The sequence below is a fragment of the Melanostigma gelatinosum genome, assembly GCF_949748355.1.
Source record: "Melanostigma gelatinosum genome assembly, chromosome: 5".
NCBI classification, from domain to species: Eukaryota; Metazoa; Chordata; class Actinopteri; order Perciformes; family Zoarcidae; genus Melanostigma; species Melanostigma gelatinosum.
Genome location: NC_136638.1, coordinates 18,672,534 through 18,691,278, shown reverse-complemented (window position 1 = coordinate 18,691,278; position 18,745 = coordinate 18,672,534). Strand labels below are relative to the sequence as shown.

The 18,745-nt window shown below is 41.4% G+C and overlaps 4 protein-coding genes across 6 annotated transcripts in view; 2 read left to right on the top strand and 2 right to left on the bottom strand.

Annotated features, from left to right (window-relative positions):
* Positions 1 to 733: 733 nt before the first annotated feature.
* On the bottom strand, positions 734 to 2,354 carry map1lc3cl (microtubule-associated protein 1 light chain 3 gamma, like). Its single transcript, XM_079268385.1, has 4 exons — positions 2,201 to 2,354; positions 2,059 to 2,114; positions 1,845 to 1,951; positions 734 to 1,583 (listed from the first exon to the last, which is right to left on the bottom strand). The coding sequence occupies exons 1-4, from the start codon at positions 2,256 to 2,258 to the stop codon at positions 1,394 to 1,396; spliced, it is 411 nt and encodes a 136-aa protein (XP_079124511.1). The 5' UTR covers positions 2,259 to 2,354; the 3' UTR covers positions 734 to 1,393.
* Positions 2,355 to 5,546: 3,192 nt separating this feature from the next.
* LOC306777291 (peptidyl-tRNA hydrolase 2, mitochondrial-like) lies at positions 5,547 to 7,997 on the top strand. 2 transcript variants are annotated; one of them, XM_079268346.1, is made up of 2 exons: positions 5,547 to 5,975; positions 6,712 to 7,997. In XM_079268346.1, exons 1-2 carry the CDS (start codon positions 5,929 to 5,931, stop codon positions 7,235 to 7,237), a joined length of 573 nt encoding a protein of 190 aa, XP_079124472.1. In that variant the 5' UTR covers positions 5,547 to 5,928; the 3' UTR covers positions 7,238 to 7,997. The 2 variants fall into 2 exon arrangements, with proteins under 2 accessions (XP_079124472.1, XP_079124473.1); XM_079268347.1 differs by having other exon boundaries at positions 5,547 to 6,063.
* A 1,590-nt stretch (positions 7,998 to 9,587) lies between these two features.
* On the bottom strand, positions 9,588 to 14,107 carry LOC306777957 (uncharacterized protein). Of its 2 annotated transcripts, XM_079269268.1 has the most exons (6): positions 14,043 to 14,107; positions 11,868 to 12,315; positions 11,591 to 11,752; positions 11,403 to 11,492; positions 11,006 to 11,119; positions 9,588 to 9,757 (listed from the first exon to the last, which is right to left on the bottom strand). In XM_079269268.1, the coding sequence occupies exons 2-6, from the start codon at positions 12,021 to 12,023 to the stop codon at positions 9,743 to 9,745; spliced, it is 537 nt and encodes a 178-aa protein (XP_079125394.1). In that variant the 5' UTR covers positions 12,024 to 12,315; positions 14,043 to 14,107; the 3' UTR covers positions 9,588 to 9,742. The 2 variants fall into 2 exon arrangements, with proteins under 2 accessions (XP_079125394.1, XP_079125393.1); XM_079269267.1 differs by lacking the exon at positions 9,588 to 9,757 and having other exon boundaries at positions 10,451 to 11,119.
* Positions 14,108 to 16,813: 2,706 nt separating this feature from the next.
* The window catches only part of LOC306777131 (uncharacterized protein), a 13,630-nt gene continuing 11,698 nt past the window's right edge, over positions 16,814 to 18,745 (top strand). The window contains exon 1 of the mRNA XM_079268117.1: positions 16,814 to 17,496. Coding sequence (XP_079124243.1) covers positions 17,230 to 17,496 — 267 coding nt within the window. The 5' untranslated portion in view covers positions 16,814 to 17,229. The remainder of the gene's footprint in view (positions 17,497 to 18,745) is intronic.

Here is an 18,745-nt window from a genome sequence, read left to right as displayed (position 1 = left end):
CACCATTAGATAATTCACAGCTTGCAGTAGCTTCAGGGTTGCTCTTGTTCTGGTATGATAATATATTGACAGAGAGCTGCTTGAATGCCCACGGTGGTGTGAAGTGACTGTACGTCCCTGTGTGTTTGGAGAGCTGTCCCACTCCCCCACTGTATATCTCTCCTATACAGGGTTTCCTTTTTCCTGTCGTCCTCTGTTAGGACGCTGCTGTCCTCTTTCCCCCTCCTTTTCTTCCACATGTTTATGGAGAGCAGCTTGTCCCTAAGTTTCTTTGTTTTTCATTTGTATTCCCGTCACTCCCCCCCGCCTCTTTCTCTTGTTTTGAGTCACATTTGTGACTTCTACCTCTAAAAATAATCCCGTCGGCCCTCTGACACACTGACCCCTGCAGATAGTTGAGTGGGTCGGGCTTATACAACACAGTCGTGTGAAGGGAGTGCTGCTTCTCAGAGGCAGGTGAGGAATGAGGCGTGTACAGTACAATCTGAGTACAAGTTTAACCTTATAAAGCCTTCTATAACATTGTCTATTTGTGATGCTTTCATTTAACAAGAAGGATTAAGCTGTGTCTCTGGTTTGACAACATTTGTAGCCCATTCAAGCTCTGTGCAATGAACTACAAACATCTGGAGTTCAAACTAACATTTCTGTCTTTCTAAAGCGGCACATAAAGTTTGAACACAATGCCTTTTAGAAAGTAAACATAAATATCACACAAAGTCAGTACGGTAAATTGAAAGGACAAGGATTTATTTTTTGCAATGCTGACAGCTGAAAACAGAGCAGCATTCAATTGACATCCATGTTTTCAACGAGTGCCTCAAGAGTCCGCAGCACAGTTTCACATTTTTAAGGAAAGACGAGGATGAAGAGGCAATCAACGAAAGGAGAGGAGGAAGGGGAGATAAGTGCTGAAAAGGAGTCTGATTACCAGCAAGACATCGACCCTGTTTGTGTAGAGTGGAGAGGGTGGTGGTGGTTTTACACTGAACTGGCATTACAGCAAAGTTACAACAGGTTTGTTTGCATTGAAGCTCAATGTTTCTGATGTATTTATAGAGCAAATATTTACATTTTTTGACCCAGTAAAGACAGAAAACAGACAGAAAAACTTCACAAAATAATGATTACAACTGTTGCATCTGTATTGATTTGCCAATCAAACAATCAATCTGTCTACAACAAATTATCAGGGTGAGTCTTGTCCACTCCAGTCTGGTTTTAGCGAGCTGAGGAGACATGCAGAAATAGAGATTTGCTGTGTTTGAAAGTCCAGAAGGTTTCATGAGGTAGGCTGAAATGCAGTTTGTGGCTGCTTAGTTTTTCTCTTCTCCTCCAGTTTGGTTGCTAGTTGTCACTTCCGTTGGTTCAGTTCATTTTATCTGCTTCAGGCTCAGCAGTGCGGCCTGGCTGCTGGTTGAGGTGCTCCGAACACCTCCTGCGAGGCGTAGGTGATGTAGAGGAAGCCGTCAGTGTCGCTGTGGTGGGAATAAACCTCCCCCATGCTGGAGGACATGCAGGACATGCTCTTCTCTGCCACCAGGAGGAACAGAGCCTGGGTGGATTCCAATGAAATCTTATTCCTGAAAGAATTAGAGAGGCAGTTGGAGGTGGACGAAGGATGGAAAACAACATATTTTTCGCACAAAGGAGGAGAGCGTATGAGGGAGGCACGCGGAGAACAATGGCAAATCTGACAGTTTGGGGGAGAAAGTGGAGAGAAGGGAGGGTTGGATTGAGGAGAAAAAGGCTAGAAAACTCAAAAACAAGTTGGTTGAGAAGTGAGTGGGAGCCTTGAGAAAGTCTGTTGGTTCCACGAGCACACAGAGTCACAAATCATTTACCTGAGCAGACAGAGGAACTGACCCAAGGTGAGCTCGAAGGGAACCAGGAACTTTGTTTTGTCCAACAAAGGGAGAGTCTTTTCACGGATGTAACGCTCAACTATAACCTGAACACAAACACATATCTGGGGTCAGCTCGTGGTGCCATCACATGAAATTTAAAGTGTGAAACTGATGATTAAATGCATTACGTTTGTATGGAAAACCAACTTACCGGCAGTTTGTTGGGGAATTTACTCCGAATGGTGCACACCTCATCTTTTCTTGTTTCTAAAAAGAAACAGAGTGGAGTGTTTTATGCAGCATCCATACATTGTGAGTTCAATGTTCAGAAGCAAGGAACAAATGTGACTTACCGAGGCATTTCCTTTGCTTAAAGGGCATCATCTCCATGGATTTCTCAAAAGGAGCCATGTTTGTTTGTTGCTTAGGGCGGTTTGCAGAGACCAGCGGTGATGGAGGCGGTGCGGCGGTCTTGCCCGGGCTGACGGTAAAGTCCCCTCGGGTGGAAGTCAGCAAACCCCACTATGCTGCTGAGACTACTGGTGTTTTATAGAGGACGGGGCGGGGAGGAGTCGAAATGGGACACTCACAATCAAAGGCACACTCCTCGTCCTGGTGGGAAGTGTGTGCGGCTGGAGATTCACATGCACTGGTTATCTAACTGAGCATTCTCACATCTACTGGTGATTTTGGGTGCTGCTGTCAAGTACACAGGCACACCGAGGGGTACAAACATGAGGCAGGGAGCGTAATGAGGGCAGCCCAACATGTGAGGAGCATAAACACCACATGACATTAATGATTGAGACACACGGGGACCCCAGAGGAACCTGGTGCCACTTTTAGCATGAGATTGCTCTGACCTTTGACCTCACTGTCTGATGGCCATGCCGGCCACATAACAGTTACGCTCTGAATGATCATAATCAATCGTAACACTGACTGGAGTGTTGATGAGGAGGTTTCAATTCTGGTGCAGAATCTCTAAACTCTAATAAGATGTAAATATCTTCCAGTTCTTGTTTTTCTGATCTACTATATTTATTGTCACATTTACTATTCTCTATTTCCTCCCAAGCAGAACTTGAAGTCTGATCAGTGGGTGGTGGTGGAAAGTAACTATCTAAAAATTGTATAGTATAGCATAGTAAGTATATACGAGAAAAAGCATTTCCTGCTGAAAATGCGTTGGAATGCTGAAAACTGAAATTAATTGTGAAAAAATGGTTTCATTATTTCAACAAAAAAATCAAACATGATTATGTCTCCTCTCCCCCTCCATCCCCCACCCTTTCAAAATAAAAGCCCCATGGATTAAATGTATGTCAACATTAAGCTCAAAATTAGGCTTTTTTGTTCTCTCATACAGTCATTCAGGTCTTAGGGATCTTTAGAGGTCTTTCCCCCCCTCCTCTACCCCCCCCCCCACACACATGCCATTTTAAAATAAAAGCCCCACAGAATGAATCCTAACTGAAATGCTTGTGATGAGCCTGTTATTTAATAACCAGTTTGTGTTTATCTAACATTCTCTCTCTCTCTCTCTCTCTCTCTCTCTCTCTCTCTCTCTCTCTCTCTCTCTCATAACCTCTGTTTATGTGTGTCAGACATTATGATTATGTCACTTTAAAACATATTGGCTGTGCATAAAAACAAAATACATAACACACATGTGACAACACATTGGTGGGCATCACACTCACAACATGTTCTCTTTGTGCTAATCACTATATGGGCCTTGACAGGTTGCACGCTCCAGTCTGAGACATTAAAGTGCTCGCTATTCCCACTCCAGCGCCAGTGACGCCAGCAGACACTACTGCGTTCAGTAGACCTTTGGCACAGTGAAACCACCGACTGGTCTGAGTCTCAGCAGCTGGAGCTGGCAAGACGCTTCCTTCAGACTTGACATCATTGTCATGCTGAGCCCCCTTTAGATCCTGCTCAAGGTCATTGATTTTGACCGACTTGACTTCATTGTCATCCTTAGAACATTATTAGCCTTGCAGTTCTCTCCTGAACGCTTCGTCTTGAAAAGAAGGATTTCACATCCTGCTTCGCTCTTCACGTCCTGCTAGCATTCTCTGGAGTACAGTGCCTTCTAGTGGCTTTAGTGGCAACATCATTGTTCCCACTAGGTCTGTTACTTAGAAAACTATTGCTGGAATAAACAAGTGTGCTCACTTTAAAACATATTGGCTGTGCATAAAAACAAAAGACATAACACACATGTGACAACACATTGGTGGGCATCACACTCACATGTTCTCTTTGTGCTAATCACTATACGGGCCTTGACAGGTTGCACGCTCCAGTCTGAGACATTAAAGTGTTCACTATTCCCACTCCAGCGACAGCGACGCCAGCAGTGCACTACTGCGTTCAGTAGACCTTTGGCACAGCGAAACCACAGACTGGTCTGAGTCTCAGCAGCTGGAGCTGGCAAGACGCTTCCTTCAGACTTGACATCATTGTCATGCTGAGCCCCCTTTAGCTCCTGCTCAAGGTCATTGATTTTGGCCGACTTGACATCATTGTCATCCTTAGCTCCATTTAGCTCCTGCTCAAGGCCTTTGATTTTGGCTGACTTGACATCATTGCCATGCTTAGCTCCATTTAGCTCCTGCTCAAGGTCATTGATTTTGGCCGACTTGACATCAATGTCATGCTTAGCTCCATTTAGCTCCTGCTCAAGGTCATTGATTTTGGGCGACTTGACATCATTGTCATCCTTAGCTCCCTTTAGCTGCTGCTCAAGGTCATTGATTTTGGCCGACTTGACATCATTGTCATCCTTAGCTCCATTTAGCTCCTGCTCAAGGTCATTGATTTTGGGCGACTTGACATCATTGTCATGTTTAGCTCCCTTTAGCTGCTGCTCAAGGTCATTGATTTTGGCTGACTTGACATCATTGCCATGCTTAGCTCCATTTAGCTCCTGCTCAAGGTCATTGATTTTGGCCGACTTGACATCAATGTCATGCTTAGCTCCATTTAGCTCCTGCTCAAGGTCATTGATTTTGGGCGACTTGACATCATTGTCATGTTTAGCTCCCTTTAGCTGCTGCTCAAGGTCATTGATTTTGGCCGACTTGACATCATTGCCATGCTTAGCTCCATTTAGCTCCTGCTCAAGGCCTTTGATTTTGGCTGACTTGACATCATTGCCATGCTTAGCTACCTGCAGCTGGTACTCAAGGTAGTTGATTTTGCCCGACATGACAATTGAACAGCATTTTAAAATAACCCAGTCTGAGTGTAATACATTTCATTGGTCTCCCTCAGAGTCGTGACATATCTCTTGGTGCATGGCCTCCTTCACTGGTCTTCTTCTTGCACGCCCGCTCCGTTTTTTAGGACGTGCAGCTTGAGGCGGATTTACAGCTGTGCTATATATTGTGATTGTGTCTTTAACTGTGTAGATTTTGCCACTGAGTCACCAAACACTGAAGCTTCCAGATAGAGGTGTATTTACTCCACAACCAATTGAGACCCCTTGACTACACACAGGTGATCTCAGTTTAACTAATTATGTGACTGCTAATTCTAATCAGCTGCACCAGTGATGATTTAGGTGTGTGCTATCACAGTAAAGTGACTGAATTTATGCAAACATGCAGTTTGTATTTGATATTTGGAATTTAGATTATGCTAAAGATTCAGTTTTTTTTCTTTTACAATTTCATCGTCATTGCTGCTATCTTGAAAGTATTTGAAATAATCTCACAACATGAGAAGCCTTGTCAGACCTCAAGCATATTTTAAATGCAATTAGTTATGTGACAAGTATACCTACTATTAAGATGCATACGGAGGCCTTTTGGTATCCAACCCCATACTCTCTGAAAAAAGGGTATCATATATTATGTACAAAAACAGTATTTTCACCCTAAATATAGCAGGTGTTTTTTATACACTGGTAGTGCAATTCTAGCGCAAAAAGTGTTTTCGGTGTGTAGTGTCTTCTTTACAACAGTATTAATTAACTCGACAAAACATAAACATTTTAAATAACAGATTTTCTACTTTTGGAACGTCGCGGTGCTTTGACGTCATCACCAAGCGACAATAAGAAACGGAGATGAGGCTTCATTCATACTGCTGCTGGCACGTCCAGCAAACCAGCAGGTATGAAATGTAACTAGTGGAAACCTGCCATGTATCATACGTGCTGAATGGTGTTGGTTGGCGCTATGGGGGAGTGGAATATATAAACGTAAGTCTATTTGTTTGCCAAGTGATATGTATTGTACTTAAGCGGTGTTTTTGGAGAGTAACGTTAAGCGTTCTCGCTTTAGACCGGAAGCTAACGTTAGCATGGCCATAGATTAGCTAGCGTTAGCTTGTTAGCACACGAAGTTGTCGTTAGTTTATGAAAGGCATAACTAACAATTTGGTGAAATCTTAAATCTGTGATGTTAAAACTGAGCTAACTGTGTAGCCAGACGTTATACAGTCAGTTACGAAACACTTAAAATTGTTAAGTTTTACTGTACTATAGGCATAATGCACTATAAACGGTTATGTTAGACACGCAGAAGAAAAGGATGGAATCAGTTCTGCAAACATACATTGGGCAAATACCCTTTTCAAAAGTTCAACACAATGAGTAGCCGTTCTAGAGCTTTTAAGATTTACTTTCAATCTCAATTTGTAAACTAACATGGAGGAAAAATACTTTTTAGTGCACAGAAGACAACTGGGGAAGAAAGTGTAATCAAATCAAAAGCTCCAAAACAGTCAGTGAATTGACCTTGTGGTGAGATTGTTTTGTTAATTGCTGCTTCCAATGTTTCAAATAAACTTCTAATAGTTTATAGGTGTATACGTGACATGTATGTGCTTTATTCTGTCATTTTTGCAGGCTGAACAACATGGACTTGGTATATGGACCATTGGGCCTGGGTGTCGTAGCAGGACTGGGCTGTGGGCTCCTGCTTGGTTGGCACCTTCGGGCTCGCCTGGGCCCGACATCCAAAAGACTGATTACGGCGATGGGGAACGGCTCTGGTGAAGCAACAGTGATGGGAGAAGGAGGCGAGTTCAAGATGATACTGGTGGTCCGAAATGACCTGAAGATGGGTAAAGGGAAGGTCGCTGCCCAGTGCTCCCATGCTGCTGTGTCGGCTTACAAGCAGGTTCAGCGCAGGAACCCTGAGCTCCTCAAACAGTGGGAGTACTGCGGCCAGCCCAAGGTGGTGGTGAAGGCCCCCGATGAGGACACTCTGATCGACCTGCTGGGTCATGCCAAAGAAGTGGGGCTTCCCATCAGCCTGATTCAGGACGCAGGAAGGACTCAAATCGCCCCCGGATCACGCACCGTGCTGGGTATCGGTCCCGGCCCAGCTGATCTGATTGACAAAGTCACTGGACACTTGAAGCTCTACTAGTTTGGGCTACCATGAGTTTATATTTTTATAAAATAATTTACTCAAATACATGTTAAACTACTTTTTGTTGTGCAGTGTTGGGCACTTACAGTCATCATATTTGTTGACTCTTGAATACCAGTAATGGCTTGGTGTATTACTCTCAGATACTTGTGACAGCGGCAAAAACATCACAAACACTGGTCATGTTCAGTCCACCTATGTCTGAAGACATGATGCTCAGAGCAAACGGATGGGTATTGTTGATCAGAATCCCAGCACAATAAAATAAAAAACACTTTTCATTGCAGACATTTTGACTTGACAAAAGCAGGAAACAACAATGGCTGTGAGCTGGTATGTAAGATAGCAGTGCCCCGACTAATAAATGAAATGTTGATGCCTTTGCTAATCTGCAATACACGAGTGTCCCAAAATCTCTTTATACAAGTAAAGACGAATCCTAATCCCACGAAATGAATTCAGAAATTGTCAGTTATATTGCAAAGCTTTCATCAAATACAATGGAGGTCACTGAAATTAAGTTAGACCTGATAGTTTGCAGTAGAGCTGGTTACATCAGTGTCATCAATATTGATATTCGACTGGATGGCATTTGTATTTAATAAAATCAAAGTATCTAAATATGTTTTCTAGTCTTAGACGCTGCAGTCCAGTTGACCATGCTGATATAATTTGTTCCAGATAATCCTATCCATGTAGTCTTATTGTACATCTACTGAACAATATTAAATTACAATCTTCCAGCTGTTTTGAGAAATAAAAAATGTTACGAATGACTAACTCGCCTTTCTAGTCTGCGTTACTCCTAGCACCCATTGATTTGTATCACCAGAAGGTGCTAGTACTACATCCTTGCGCATAAAGTGAGCCAATGCTGCTGTTTAACTGACCCGAGCGTAAGAAGATAGACATCGCACAAGGTAGAGCAATTAAGAGGACCATGTTGCAAGTCATTTCAACACTACAGTAAAATGGCATCCAGCTGAATAAAGAGCTCTCGAACAGTCTCCATGAATGAGACGAAAGTCATTATTCCAAGTGCGAGTAATAAACTTTTCTACAATATCAAACTGGAACACAAACTACAGCATCTCATCCAGCTGCACATTACAGCTGATGGTCTCACTGCTCAGTATTTATCATTCCCATCAGAAGCATAACATCATGGCCCTTTAGTTAGGCTGGATGTGCAGCTATGTCAGTGGATGTAGTGTAAATGTAACTCGCAGCTTCACTCCTGCACAGTACAAGTAAGACACAATCAGACCGTTCTTGACAAACAAGAAGCCTTTATTTTTAAGTGGAAAACAAAACCGCTGTTTCATTCGTTAGGATCCTGATTATGCACAAAGTATCTCAAGTGCACAATTTAAATCCAAGGTAATTTAGATAATATAAGTTCAAAGGAGTTAATGACTGATTTCCTGTATATACGCAAGCCTTTGATAAAAACTTCAAATTACCACAAGTCCTGTGATACGGTTTCTGAATTAGAGGAGCGGGTCAACTGAAGAGGTCAAAAGATAACCCTCAACAGGACACGAAGGAGAATAAAGTTTGAAAAATCGCTCCTGCACACTAACAGTGAATGATATCCAGCAGAAACAAACCACAGCAGTAAGAGGGGGCATGTTAGTCAAACGGGTCTGCAGTCCCTCCTGAGGTGGCATGGTCCCACATTAGAGCAGTATTTAAAGCACATGGAAATATCGTCTGAACACAAATTAGTTTGGAGAGTCCTGCATAGGCTTTGCAGGGAAGAATCTAACTTTCCTGTAAATCGTATGTAAAATACTCTTGTGTTTTCAGTGTGGGGACATGACTGGTACAACGCAGTGTTTCAGGATTGTGGTGACGGAAGCGGCGGTCTCATGTTCAAATATAGAAGAACACAATAGCGTTTTTTTTGTGTCTGAATATACAATAATTAAATGCATTTTACAGTCGGACAGAAGACACTGCTCACACACACGCATCAAGAGGAAGAGGTTCTACATTCATTTTCTTTTCACTACAGAGTGCAAATCAGATGCTTCACAACAGACCTTTTTTTTCTTTTTCTTTTTTTAACTGAGAAGACTGCTCACAAGCCCCCCATTGTACATAAACCCTTTCCCATTCAAATAAAATAAGACAAAAGAAAAATGTATCAAGTCAATACGGAATGTAAGAAAATGAATCTTTGTGATTCAATCTTTTTCTTTGACAACAGAAATAAAAATGAGTTCTTCATGACAGTTTAAAAAGGGGTGAGAAAAAAAAGGGGGTTGTCTGTGTTATTCCCGGTGGGGGGGGGGGGGGGGGGGCAGAGAGACACTAATGGTCTGGTGAAGGACTGAGGGATGGCTGGTTGCTCCAGACTGCATGTGGAGAGAAGGGGGCGGGGTCTTTACATGCCGTAGCCAAAGCCTGGCTGAGCTGCTGGCTGACTGTATCCTGCAGGCGCCTGGTAGCCGTAAGGTTGCTGAAGGACCACCGGTACGCTGGGGCCCGCTGTCAGCATCAACTGGGGCGTGCCTGCAAGAAACACACACAGGTACGTTTCCAACATGTAACTGGTCTGTTTTATTCTAACCAGAGCCAGTGGAAGATGTTTTTGAAGCAAAATTGAACATTGGTCTCTATGGAGCAGAAAGTTGGTTTTATTCTCAATTAACGGCTTCTGTGTGAAATGTGGAAATCTGTGGGATTCCACAGTCATTTTTCTACGAGACGACAAGATTAGCTACTTCTACACTGTAAGACATTTCAAGTCAGTTAAACTTGCAAACGAAAGTTCACCTGCTGCCTTGAAAATGTGAGTTAACTTAACTTGAAGACTGCTTTTGATTCAACTCAGAAATTAAAGTTAATCAAGTTGATTTAATTGCAATGTTCTAGTTGTCTCAACATTACTGTTCAAGTTGTCAGTTGATTGAACTTTTTTTCACTTGTTGTTTGAACTTGATACAGAGAGTTAAAACAAAGAATTGTTTTACATTATCAGGTCAAGAAAACTTTCCTTACCTAGTGAAACCAACACGCATCTCTGCATTATTGCAGCTCACAGTTTCAAGTTAAAATAACTTAACCATGTGCATACAACTTGCCATTTCAAGTTAAGAGGATTTAAATTCTAAATTGGTTTCAACTTACATATAAAAGTTAACTGCAAGTTTGCTTTGTCAGAAAATAAAAAAAATGAAATCACCCATAATTCTTACTGCCGATTTAAAAATATAGCATTTATTTGATGAAAAGATACAAAAGCTTGAACATTGTGTTTAAGTACATCTCACACATGCAGACACTAAATAGCTGTGTTTAAAACAATGTTACCACATACAAGTGGAGGCAATCTGAGAGAATGGGGTTGTGGACATTTTATGGACCTCTTTTAACTATCTCACATTTGTCACAATACAACTGTGAGATAATTAAAAGAGGTTCATAAAATCATCCACAAAAATGTTGCATACTAGTACCTTAAACAGGCCATAACATCAATACAGTCATGTTCAACACATAATATTAACATATAACTTATGTTGACAACTAGAAGTGTTGAGGTAAGGTACTATGAGGCAAAATGTGAGATAATTAATAGTGTCATAAAATCTCAATACAAACACAGAAAAAGGGCATGACTTAATCGCATACTTTGAGAAAGGGGGAATGAGAGAAGAGATGCAGAGGTAAAATGTGGGATACTGGGAACTTTATAAAACAATTCTTACGATTTTTTTTGTGTTTTCGTTATAAAAGTTAGTGTATCGCGAAAGTTACCACAGCCACATTGAAGACTTCCAAAGGAAATGCATCATGCAGAGTGCCTTCGTGTCCAATCAACAGTCCAACCTGCATTCCTTTCATGATCACGTCAAGGTTTTCTCCATGGGCCTAAAGATGTATAAAGACATTCAAATCTTAACCGACATCACCAAATTTAAAACATAACTGCCACTCTAATTAATAGACTATAATTTATTTATTTTTTCCAATAATTTGAAGACTTATAATATCATCAGCTCTGCTGCAGTAAAGCTACCATTACCAGCTCAACCAATAGTAATAGACAGGGAGAGCGCTGAAGGGTATGGTAATAACTAATGAACATGAAAAATGTTACCATTGTCACATTACAAAAATTGAGTGTAGTAAAGGTGTAAATACAGTTTCTTACATCACACATCCGGATTATGTCGGTGGAATCCTCTGAAAGATAGCATGGAAGACCAAGCAAGGCGGCTGTTCTTCGGTTTTGGTTTGTGTCCTAAAAGAACAGGCAAGAGTAGATTAATGTGACACCAAAGCTATAATCCTAATTTTAATACACAATAACAACAAACTTGTTTTCAACACAGTACATACCTCCTTTTGCAGACACTGCAGCACACCGCTCAGACGCAATCTCCTACTCGATGAAACACCTGCTTTGTACAGCTCTAGAAGACTTGGCACCAAGGCATCGAGTCCATCCAGGAATGACTCCAGCAGGTCTTTAGTGACAATCCTACTGAACTCGGCACTCAGCTGAAACAGACAGATGACAAAATGCAGAGAAATATGTATGAGTGAGGGAAAATAAGAGCAGTATTGAAATGAAAATACAGGATTTATATGCTATACTCAGTTGGCAAAACATTACCTGTCTTTCACTAAACAATGCAGGCCATCTGTCCATGACTGCAGAGATGAGTGGCTCGTTACCAATGATTTCACTTCTTCTTTGCGAGAATGTTGCAATCATCAGATCATCCAGAAGCTGTGAATCTGGTTCTTTCTTCTGCACTTCTAGAAGCATGGTCTCGCGATCCTTCTCAGATTTACTGGCAGTTTGTCCCTCAGGTGGCTCTGGCAAGAAATGGATCTCTCCCTTTTTTGACCTTCTTTCAGATGTTCCTTAAAATGTCTTTTAAGTTCAGCTTGGTTTTGAAATGTCTTCAAACATTCATCATAAATACAGACAAGGCCTAAACACCTACGATGATGTCCATGATGCTGTTTATAATGCTGGATTATTTTTCCTTGTCCATTGGAGGAGAATGCACAAAACTTACATTTCCACGTCATGAACTGGACATTCTTGATGATATCTGTAAACAGAAAAAAATAAATGAATTGCATGTTTAATGAAAAAAGCAAATATATGTATTCAACACAAATACAACATTTATTTCCTTTATGATTAAATTATCAATCTTTACAATTTCAAAATACTTAAAACAAAAACAGGGATCAAGTGATTTTGAAGCAAACATCCTCGAGATTAGAAAAAAAGGATAAACCGATTCATACATCAAATTTTTAAATACACTTATTCAGTTTATTGAGTTAGCTAAATCGTGTGCAGTATAATAATAGCCCTGCAAGAGTTTCAAACTTGATGATGGTTAAAATATTCAGTTTTAGCTTTGTTTTGTTATAAGTGAGACAATAGATTGTGATGTTGAAATGTATTACATTTACTTGTAGAGAGTACGAGAACCGCCTCTCAATATAATCCAATTCAACAGCGCAAGTCTCAGGAATGAGTAAAGGAAGTCTCTGAAACCCTCCAACCTGTCAAAGATTACTAGAATAATACGTATATAATTTATTGTTTAATTGTTAGTATCAACTTATTTGTAGACCATTTAGTGCCAGGCCCTAACCTGCATAATATATATCATTATGTATGTCAAGTCTAAACATTACAAAAACAAACTACATAAAGTTGTACTTTTCAACAGTTAACATTAAACTGGCTAACAGCACTATGGCCTCACTGATCCTGTCTGCTGATGTGGAGACACACTGCTGATAATAGGAGGGGCTGGTTGTAACAAAATGTCAACTGTTTGGCGACCCTTCACTGAACAAGGCTCAACTATTTGCCTTTAACCTACAATTGACGTTCGACATAGTTAATTCAACCATTTGCCAGCTCCGTTTGTCTGTGTAAACATACCAGTGATGAAGCGAGTTGACTGCAGAGGGGAGCGGTCAAATACACGTGTCTGAATAATTCATATCGTCTCTACTGGAGGATTTGTTGTCATTTTAAATTAATGTTTTTACTCTACGACAGGAGTAAACTATAACTAAAAGTCCGTCTCTTCATCTCTGTGCAGTTTCTACTCTGCTGTCCGCGGAGTTCAGCATACTCTCGTACAAACATGCACGTGCGCGCGCACACACACACACACACAGCAGAGAGAGAGAGAGCGAGAGAGGGAGCGAGAGAGGGAGGGTCGGTCAAAATGTCCGCTTTCCAGTCTTTGCTCTGAATGCAGTTGCGTTCCTAATGAGCGGCATGCTCCGCATTAATATAACGTTAAGTAACGTTACTGGCATTAAAATATAATATAACGAGGAGCAAAGCACAGGCAGCGACTCAGCCATTCAATGTGAATCCATCAGGCATGAGCTACTTTAAGACAGTAACGTTAGTGGAGGCTAGCAAACTTGCTGACTAATGTTAGCTAGCTAGCTAGCTAGCTCGTTTTTCACTTGGGGGGGGTGGAGGTGTTCAGCGAAAAACTTCAGTGGCACATATAATAATGAATACAAAATAATATTGCGGTCACATTAAGAATTAACCAATAGTTTATACTTCTACATTAAATACGTTTTATTAAAAGCACTACAGATTAAATAGGTCCACCATTTATCATTTTAAAAGTTCGCGGGCAAAACAGACCGGGGAAACTGTTAAACTAGCTAAACATCAAGACCACACATTTAGCCTTTAAAAAGCCCGACCTACACAACTGTGTTACATTACTAACGTTACACATGATATTAATTAGGAAAAATACTCAAAGTCATAATTTAAACTCACCTCTGTGTGCTGAAGCCCAGCGAAAAAAATCCACACTGCGCTCTGTTCTGTCCGCTCTTCTTGTTGCAGGCAGAAAGTAACGTACTCTTCCGCCGCCTCGAGTCATTGGCCGTTGTCAGGTATATAGTGCCCCTCCGCCGGTGGCAATAGTCCTTTCTTGTTTACCACAAAATGCCGATATTTTTATTGGAATTTAAGTATGTGACTTATCTGCAGTGTTTAACCAGTAGATTATGTAAAAGCTTCAACCTGGCCATGGTTTAAAAAAGAAAGTTTCCCTAAAACTCAAACATTGCAGCAAATGTTTTTTTTCATTCCCCACTCCCGCCTTCTGTCTCTTTTTTTTTTTTTTTACTGATAACTTAAAATCACAAGTTCAATCAAAACTTCAAAATCTCAAAAAGTCAACACAATGAATTACTGTAAGTTTACCTTTCAAGAACTTGAACAGCTGAGTTCAAAATGTAAAATGTGTCAGAGCTCTTTGAGTTAAAGAGAAGAAGTAAGTGGACATAACTAAACAGGGCTGTGCTGTTTTACAGTGTACATCCAGAAATTATGCATGAAGAGTGAAGATCTTAGTGAAAGTCTATAATGCTATTACTCTCTCTTTCTTTCTTCTCGCTCTCTCTCACTCATTCTTTCTTCTCCCTCTATCTCTCTGTGTCTCTCTCTCTCATACAGTCTTTCAGGTCTTAGGGATCCACCCCCCCCCCACCCACACACACTACTACTACTATTACTACTACTACTACTACTGTGATGTTAAATACTACGACCAATACTACAGCTATTACTATGACTACTGATACTACGTCTTCTACTACTTCTTCTAATTACTAATACTTCAACTACTAATAATACTTCTACTACAACTACAACTTCTACTACAAATACCACTACTACTAGTACTTATTCTAATGCTACTAATACTTCTACTAATAATACTTATACTACAACTTATACTACTACAAATATCACCACTGATGAATTTTTTTAAGCCACAGAAACTGTTCAAATATCAAAATGTTCAGCTCTTTCAGGAGAGGTGTGATATGACTTTTCATATTTGTAATCTTTAAACTCTTTGAATTATTAAGCTTTTTGCAATTTGTTTTTGAATTGGATATCTATTTTCAGCAATGTTTTTGCCATCAATTTCAGTTCTCAGCATTCCAACGCATTTTCAGCAGGAAATGCTTTTTCTAGTACTAATTATAATCAACAAGATTGTTTTGATGTAATGTTGTAAAGAAGATAACACTTTATTGATTACTTGGTGAAATTAACAAGCAGCCCAGCAGATAACGTATATAGAATAATTGAAATTAGCTCCGCTTTTACCAGCTTCAAAAATAGCTAATGCATCTATCATTTAAAATCCAATAGCATGATATAACTTATTCTAAAATGGGTCATTCTGCATGATGAATACTTTTCATTTTGTACTTTGATTGGTATTTGGTATTTTGAAGCTAGACTTTTGTGCTTTTACTTAAGTAAAACTTTGAATCATCACTTTAACTTGTAACTGAGTATTTATACCATGTATTTACTTCAGTAAAATATCTGAGTACATCTTCCTCCTCTGATGGGCAAACTCTATGTGCTGATCATGTGATATATAGTTTTGTCAGCTGATTTGTTTTTAAAGGATTGAATGATGCAAGCTACATGTATTTAGGCAGTGTCTGCTGTCTGTTTAAGGATATAATGTGGTAAGTAAATGTACATATAGTTTAATTCAGTTTAATTCAATATAAGACAATTGTAGAAACATTAGGACGGAGTCTCTGTTGTGGATGAAGTCCACCCTCTGCTGGTTGAAAGGTGGCACTAGAGCAAAGTGCACTGCACCTGTCACATTCAGAATACAGATACATGATTGGCTGATCTTTTTTCAAATTGAAAATTGTGCTTTTGGGGTTTTTAAACTTTGTGGACTTTGACATTTTGATATTCATCAATGGAAAGAATATAAATGCATTTGCCATCAAGGTTGTATTTACCAAAAGAGTAGAAATAAAGCAAAGAGTAGACAACACATTTAATAATAATAATGATATTAATAATTTCCATTACTTTTGAGTCTTCTTACATTTTAGAAGGCTCCAGGCAAACATAGGCTGTTAGGCAATTGGTTCGTGGTAATTTGATTAAACAGAGCTTTATTTAGGATTATACACCATTTGAACACAACATAAACTAAAATAATAATGTTCTAAAACTACATGTTGACACCGGTCCATTGTAAAAGACAGGGCCACATGATAAGGGAAACAATTACATTGAATTTGTGCTGCAAATAGGCATTTTTCACAGCAGACACTTTAACTCCATCATAGGCAATTAAGAAAAAGTACAGTGGTTACTAACAACACCGACGATGTCTCTGTTACATCCAAGTGTCCCAGTGAGATTTATAATTATATTATTTTCAAAATATCTTGAAAAAGGTGCATTCCCAGACCAAAGTTGTTTTGTTTAAGTTTTGGGGCCCTTGGGGGATACTGCAGCGTGCATGTTCACACCAAAAACGTAGTATCCTGTGCAAAATGACAATACCCCAGAGCATGATGAGGCCACTTTGTTAACCCACTACCTTCATGGGAACACCACAGGAATGTGAGTTTGTGTGCTTTGGTATCCTGCTTTGGGGAAGTATGAGTTGGACAAGCGTGGATCCATTCGAAAAACTTCCCTGTCCAATCCGTGCGCAGCTCTGGTGCAGCGGCTCCTCCTCCCCGCTGCCTGCTCCCACATGTAGCGTTATCACCCCCCGTCAGTCTGTTGCATTGTCTCAGTGGGGACGCCGCGTTCAGGAGCACCGCGCCATGGTAACTCCACTGGACCGGGAGGCTATTAAGTGACATTAAGAAAGGATCGCGTCAACAGGAAATGAAGACACGGCTCGTTGATGTTCCGTCAGTGTACCGGTGGATTCATTAGTACTGGTCTTGTGCCAGTCAGCAGGCTGCCTGAAGCTGTAGGCTGCATGGCACGTTAGAGATGGTGATTACATTTTGCGTATCGCGTTAATTCAAGCGGCTACTATGTTGCAATCGCTCGTCCGAACCCGTGTTGCTCAACCCGGAGCTGCACCATAGCCCACAAAGTCCTCTCATCAATTGCACGGCAACTGAGCGGTGGTCAGCGGTGTGCCCCGATTCCGCCTGCCCCGACGAGGATGGCCGGCAGCCGCGGTTGCATGAACTCTCTCTGGTCGGGCACCGAGCGCGTCCGCATCGGAGAGCGCCTCAAAGCGACGCTTGCCGGGGTGCTGGAGCTGGAGCTGCTCAGGTGCAAACACCTAGAGATGGTGGACACCGCACTGGAGGACCGAGCCTCCGCTACCGCCAACGCCGAAGAGCCACGGGCGGAGGAGGCGAGCGGAACCCCGGAGAGCGCCGCCTCGGAAGCCGAGCATGGCTCTGCGACATCCCGCAGGCAACAGGTCAGTCAGTGCGTCTGTCACGGAGCTCTACATGACGAGATTATTAAATATGGATGCGGGGATGACGGTGATCTGCCAACAAGCCGGTCCCTCTGCGGCTCAGTAGACAGATTTCATCGCTGGCCGGCGGCGCACGACTGTGCCGACGGCTGAGCACCGTGCATGCAGCCTGATCATTTTACACAACAGCAGTGTGTGACCGTCACACGGAGCAAATGCCAATGAGGTCAGGGTACAAGGAGCAGCTCAGTCTGGCTGGCTCTGTGCCCTGCCTCAAGGTTAGAGAGGAGGATGTGGTGGGATACAGGCGCTAAAATCAGCTGCAGGTCAGCCACCAGACACTGCTGCAGTGTTTTTGGCTCTGGCCGGTAATACTCATCAGCTGTAAAGGTCACTGTGGCACCCAGTTTGCATTCAAATGACTCTGATCACAATATGAAGGTAGATGTCTTTCATGTTGTCCTGAGCAAAAAAGTGCAGTTTTTGAAATCTTTAATGCTCCAGTAGAGCCTTCTATCCGAAAGGTCTTGATGTGTGATCTTCAAACACGCCCACAGACAAAGTAACCCAGTTCCAGACCTTTCCCTGAAATGCATACGCAGGTCTTTTTGTGTTGAGAATGAGATGAATGTGGGTTGACATGTAATACAGGAGGACAGGAGGTGAGCAGGTCATGCTGGAGGCCTGGATACTGAGGCTGTTTGGTGGTCTGGTCCATTACTTGTGAACATGAACTATATTTGAACCTGTGAAGTGATGTAAAATCTGTTGGAAATGAGAGGATGCATGTGAATGCGAGTGCACCCACGTGTTTCTAGTTAGAAATGGGAGATGTTGTAGTTTATTGCATCTTGCGCTGGCATGAACATATTGAACCTATGGAGCTGAATACTTTGTTGATTAGTCAATTAGAGGACTGACAGCAACTATTTTGAAAAGGAATTATTCTTTTCAACAAATTATTTCATGCAAAATTGATAGAAGCTCCTTTAGTAACTTCTTAAATGTGAGGATGTGCTGCTGTTTGGTCTCTCTTTGATCGTAAACTGAACATGTTTTGGTTTTGGACTGTTTGTTGGACAAGACGAGCAATTTGAAGCCGTCACTTTGGCACTATGAACCTGTGACGGAATCCCATCCCACCCCCTCGTTTTTTTTTTAACCAAAGGGAGCAACAATAATTGCATCTCACCACCACATCGGCAACCTCTGTAATGATCCTCTTTCCAGCTGTGAAATTCCTCCTTAA

Coding starts and splice junctions, on each gene's coding strand:
- map1lc3cl (XM_079268385.1), bottom strand. CDS start 2,258: ATGGCTCCTTTTGAGAAATCCATGGAGATGATGCCCTTTAAGCAAAGG. Junction 1,952..2,058: donor AATTCCCCAACAAACTGCCG/GTAAGTTGGTTT, acceptor GTTTGTGTTCAG/GTTATAGTTGAGCGTTACAT. Junction 1,584..1,844: donor CAGTTCCTCTGTCTGCTCAG/GTAAATGATTTG, acceptor TAATTCTTTCAG/GAATAAGATTTCATTGGAAT.
- LOC306777291 (XM_079268346.1), top strand. CDS start 5,929: ATGAGGCTTCATTCATACTGCTGCTGGCACGTCCAGCAAACCAGCAG. Junction 5,976..6,711: donor CACGTCCAGCAAACCAGCAG/GTATGAAATGTA, acceptor TCATTTTTGCAG/GCTGAACAACATGGACTTGG.
- LOC306777957 (XM_079269267.1), bottom strand. CDS start 12,023: ATGCTTCTAGAAGTGCAGAAGAAAGAACCAGATTCACAGCTTCTGGAT. Junction 11,753..11,867: donor CATTGTTTAGTGAAAGACAG/GTAATGTTTTGC, acceptor TGTCTGTTTCAG/CTGAGTGCCGAGTTCAGTAG. Junction 11,493..11,590: donor TGCAGTGTCTGCAAAAGGAG/GTATGTACTGTG, acceptor CTGTTCTTTTAG/GACACAAACCAAAACCGAAG.